Source organism: Vigna radiata, unplaced genomic scaffold, assembly GCF_000741045.1.
Source record: "Vigna radiata var. radiata cultivar VC1973A unplaced genomic scaffold, Vradiata_ver6 scaffold_174, whole genome shotgun sequence".
Lineage (NCBI taxonomy): Eukaryota > Viridiplantae > Streptophyta > Magnoliopsida > Fabales > Fabaceae > Vigna > Vigna radiata.
This window is the reverse complement of record NW_014542550.1, coordinates 903,734-908,457: the sequence shown is the minus strand read 5'-3', so window position 1 is coordinate 908,457 and position 4,724 is coordinate 903,734. Positions and strand designations below refer to the sequence as shown.

Below are 4,724 nucleotides of genomic sequence, written 5' to 3'. Positions count from 1 at the left end.
TTTAATATATTATAACGTATTTTAGAAACTACGTTATAATATGTTCAATATATTATTATAATACACTAGACCTATTATGATAGGTAACAGGAAGTCCGTCATAATACACTGGACCTATTATGATGGACTTTTCTGTCCGTCATAAAATGCACAGACTTATTATAACACCCAGAACTATAACGCCAAGTTATCCGTCATAATAAGTCAATTTTACCCGTCATAAAAAGCTATTTTTCTACTAGTGATAGTTTATAATTTGACTTCATAATATATATATATATATATATATATATATATATATATATATATATATATATATATATATATATATAATTTTGTAAAAGTGATTAATTGATTTTTAATTTATATTTTAACACATCTTATTTGAATTTACTTTTAAAAGACTAATTTTATTTACATTAGTATTTTATTGAATAATTTAATTTAAATTATACTAAACAATAATTCTATTATCTGAGTTTAAATTTTAAAGATTTATTCTTTTTAAAAAATATTTTCAACTTTTAAAAATTAAAATATATAAATATCTATGGAGCAGATAACGTTAGGAGCAAATATATAAAAATGTTTTTAAAGGAGACTGATAGTGCATTATCCCTACAGATCTATTGTTATCATAACCGTAATTTATATCCCTAAACATTAAGTCAAACATATTTTTATACTATATTTTAAGTTAAATTACAGTATTCGTTTATTAAAATGTTAACAATTTAGATTGAGTTTCAAAAAAATATTTATTTTTCAGTTTAATGAATTAAATTAAATTTTAATAACATTTTAAGTGAATATATTTTCCAAAAAAGTGAATGTGTTAGATTTATCGATTGAATGAAAACTAAATTAAAAATATGAGTTTTTTAATATAAAAAACCGAAATAGTAAATGAAAGTTTGAAGATGAAAATTGTAATTTTGTAATATAATTATTATAATTGTAGGAACTAGTTAAGGGATGCACCTTGTCGTAGTTTTCTGAAAAGAATCTGAAGGTCTTAACGGCAAAACAACGATGGGAGCTGAAATTGAGTCGCAGGAAAAATTCACAAAAGAGAGGCCAAAGACTACTCTCACACAGGAACAGTTCCTTTCATGGAAACGCCAAAAGGTCTCTTCATCTCTCACTTTTCCCAATTCCGTAATTAGGGTTTTTCTTTCTTTCTCTCTTTATTGGATCCGTTATTTTATTTTGAAATTATTTTAACTTCACTAGGAAATTCGAAATTAGGGTATCTTATAATTTCTATCCAATCATTTAATTTAATCCTGTAGTGGATTCCTTGATTAGATGTGTTTGACCATGTTGTGTTCCTGATGGATTCCTTGATTACATGTGATTATTTTAGTAGTGTAGTTCCTGTATCCCTTAAGAGTAGAAATGTAGAAGGTTGCACATAGTGTTTTTAAACTAAATGGTCGCATTTGAAAAAGTGCCTGAGAAGAAAATAGAAAGACGAAGGAACCAAGTGTACGGAGGGTCAGCACACTCGTCTCCATAATTGTAAGATTTTGATACTGAGGATCAACCTCTTATGGATTTGCGCTCTGATAACAATGGTAGGGAAGATAAACACATACTGAATCCGGCTCACTCGGGTTGAATTTGTGGTGAGCCGGATTGGTTCACCAATCCACTTATTTTTTTTTTTTATTGAAATCAAATTAATTATTCAAATCCTATTTATTTTTATTGAAATCAAATTAATTAAATTAATTATTCAAAACACACCACCTTTACTTCGCAGTAGTGCTTTTCGTGCTACACTGTGCTGTTGTCTATCCAAAAGTTTCCACCTGTTATATATTTTTGTTAACAACTATACGTAGTTTCTTGGTGATGGGAATGAAAAGAGATGGAAAGTTTACGAGAGAAGGAAGATAGTCAATTAACAATAATGGACTAACTATCTATTACAGTTAGTAGGGGAGGGAATAGAAGTGTATAAATAGTGGGGGGAGTTAATTAGAAGGGGACTTTTGACAGTTGAATTGTTAACAGGCATAGTCCTGAGGAAGGGGTTAAGCCCTTTGTTTCTGTGGTGTACAGACGATTCTTTGTTGAATAATACGTATTCAGATTCTTTCTTTTCTGTTTTTTCTTTCTTGTTTCGTGAGGAGTAGGGTGTTCTTGATTAGGTTTCTTTACTGGAAACTATTAGATATTAAGTTGTGTTTATGTTAATTAGGGAAACATACACCCTATGGTTATTATGTTATTTTTGCATATTCATTTGTATTTGGGCTTAGCCCACATTCTTATTATTATAAATACAGTACCATATGTGTATGCAAAGACACACAAGGGAGATTTCTCTTCATCTCTTCACTATTTCACATGGTATCTAGAGCTTAGGTTCTATTCCAAGCCTCTTCCACGGTCTCCGGTACTCACTACTGCCGCAGCCGCTGCCATCGCCGCTGTCGTCGCCGTCGCCAGAGTTCCAGAATCGACCGGCGACCACTCCATCCGGATCGTCTCGGCCGGGTGACCACCATCGTCCAAAGATCGCGGTGATCGGAGCACCCACGCGCCGCCGCCAAAGTCGCAGATCCATCGCTTCCCGCCGCGTGTTCCTACGCGGCGCCGGAGCGTTCCGCCGCCGACCAGCACCGCCGTGATCGCCTCCTCGCCCTTTTTTCGGATTTGTGGTCGTTGCATCAATCGGAGCACGTTGGACTTTTAGGGTTTCTCCCTCTCCAAGGCGTCTTCTGCGTCTACAAACACCTCTGCTAGTGCCTCATCTTCTTCTGCTGGTGCCTCTAATTCCCCAATATACACTAATTATGTGAATGTAAACTTGTCCATTGACAAGTTAGATAGCACAAATTATGCAACATGGGCGTCCGACATCAAACTTTGGTTGAAGAGTCAGGGGTATGTAGATCATCTTACTAAAAATGTGGCTAGTGCTACCACAGAGGACACTTCCCACTGGATGAAAATTGATGCCCAATTATGCATCGTCATAAAGTCCACCATTCACTCTTCTCTGAAACAAATGTTTCGATCATATGAAACATGTTTAGAAGTATGGGCACAAGCGAAGCTATTATACACGAATGACACCCAGCGTCTTTATGGTGTTTGTCAGGACCTATTCACTGTTATTGGTCTGCGCAATCCTGGTCCCATGGCAGAATATTTGGGTAAGGTTCATGCCCTCCTTCATGATTTTAATGAACTATTACCTCCTGCTTCCACTCTTGCTGAAGAACTGGAACAACAATCAAAGTTCTTCATGCTGTTGGCATTATACGGACTCTTTGATGATTCCTCCCATGTCCGTGATCAGATTTTGGGTTCTCCTGTCATACCCAACTTCACTTCTACTTGTTCTGCTCTTTTGCGTATTCTGAGCAAGCCAATGATTGAGACATCCCCTCATATTGATGATTCCTCAGTTATGGCTGCCCAACGTGATGATCGAAGTCAGTCCCGCAAGCCAAGTAGAGGACGACCAAAATGTGACCACTGTGGCAAGCTAGGCCATAGAATTGATAGATGTTATGCACTTCATGGATGCCCTCCTCGATCTGTAGCAATGGCTAATTCTGATCCACCTCCTTGACCTCCCCAATCACCGTCTGTAGACCATCCTACTTCATCAAATACTGTAGACAACCCTGCACTCTTCAACGAATTTCTTAGATGGTATGAGGATCGTCAGCACTCTAGTTCCACTACATCTGCATCTGTTGCATGCACAAGTACACCTTTTGTTGGTCTGACTCTCTCCCTCAGATCTTGGGTCCTTGACTCAGGCGCCACCGATCATATAATTGGTAACAAGTCCTTGTTTTCTTCCTTGTCATGTCCGGATAATTTACCCTCGGTCACAATGGCTGATGGGTCTAAGTCTCATCTCATGGTATTGGTACTATTCATATTTTTCCGTCCATATCCATTGATCATGTACTTTATGTCCCTGGGTCTTCCTTCAACTTATTGTCCATAAGTCGTCTAACTTGTTCCCTTAATTGTGTTATTTCATTTACCAAAGATTCTGTTTGTTTGCAGGACCGGAGTTCGAAACACATGATTGACACAGGATGTGAGTCTCATGGCCTATATCTTCTCCGCCCTTCTCCACATGCTGGCGTAATCATGGAGTCACCATCCCTTCTTCATGCTTAGTTAGGTCATCCCAGTTTGCCAAACTGCAACAACTTGTTCCGAGTTTGTCGAAGTTATCAAGTTTGTCGTGTGAGTCTTGTCAGTTAGGAAAGCATACTCGTAGTTCCTTTCCTCGTAGTGTTTCACAACGAGCGTCGTCCCCTTTTTCATTAGTTCATTATGATATTTGGGGACTTAGTCGTGTTAAGTCCACTTTAGGATTTCAATATTTTGTTACGTTTATTGATGACTATTCCAGATGTACTTGGTTTTTTTTAATGAAAAATCGTTCTGAGTTGTTTTCTATTTTCCAATCATTTTTCAATGAAATAAAAACACAGTTTGGGGTTTCTATCCAAACTTTACGCAGTGATAATGGCCATGAATACCTTTCTCAACCGTTTAAACATCTTATGGCTTCTCAAGACATTCTTCACCAGACCTCATGTGCTTATACTCCTCAACAAAATGGGGTGGCTGAGCGCAAGAATAGACACCTTATTGATGTTACCAATAAAGGAGTATTGGTAAAACCTGAAGACAAGTTTTGATGATGCTGCAAATTGTAATTCTTGTTTGTAATAGGAGAA

At 36.7% G+C, this 4,724-nt stretch overlaps 2 protein-coding genes across 2 annotated transcripts in view; both read left to right on the top strand.

Moving 5' to 3' along the window:
- The first annotated feature begins 963 nt into the window (after nucleotides 1–963).
- The window catches only part of LOC106780237 (zinc finger CCCH domain-containing protein 15 homolog), an 11,967-nt gene continuing 8,206 nt past the window's right edge, over nucleotides 964–4,724 (top strand). The window contains exon 1 of the mRNA XM_014668503.2: nucleotides 964–1,128. Within this exon, the coding sequence (XP_014523989.1) occupies nucleotides 1,033–1,128 (96 nt within the window). The 5' untranslated portion in view covers nucleotides 964–1,032. The remainder of the gene's footprint in view (nucleotides 1,129–4,724) is intronic.
- LOC111240898 lies at nucleotides 1,138–4,690 on the top strand. Its single transcript, XM_022776910.1, has 2 exons — nucleotides 1,138–3,803; nucleotides 4,039–4,690. The coding sequence occupies exon 1, from the start codon at nucleotides 2,957–2,959 to the stop codon at nucleotides 3,587–3,589; it is 633 nt and encodes a 210-aa protein (XP_022632631.1). The 5' UTR covers nucleotides 1,138–2,956; the 3' UTR covers nucleotides 3,590–3,803; nucleotides 4,039–4,690.

Excerpts from the sequence above, each read along its gene's own strand:
- LOC111240898 (XM_022776910.1), top strand. The coding sequence starts at position 2,957 with ATGAAAATTGATGCCCAATTATGCATCGTCATAAAGTCCACCATTCAC.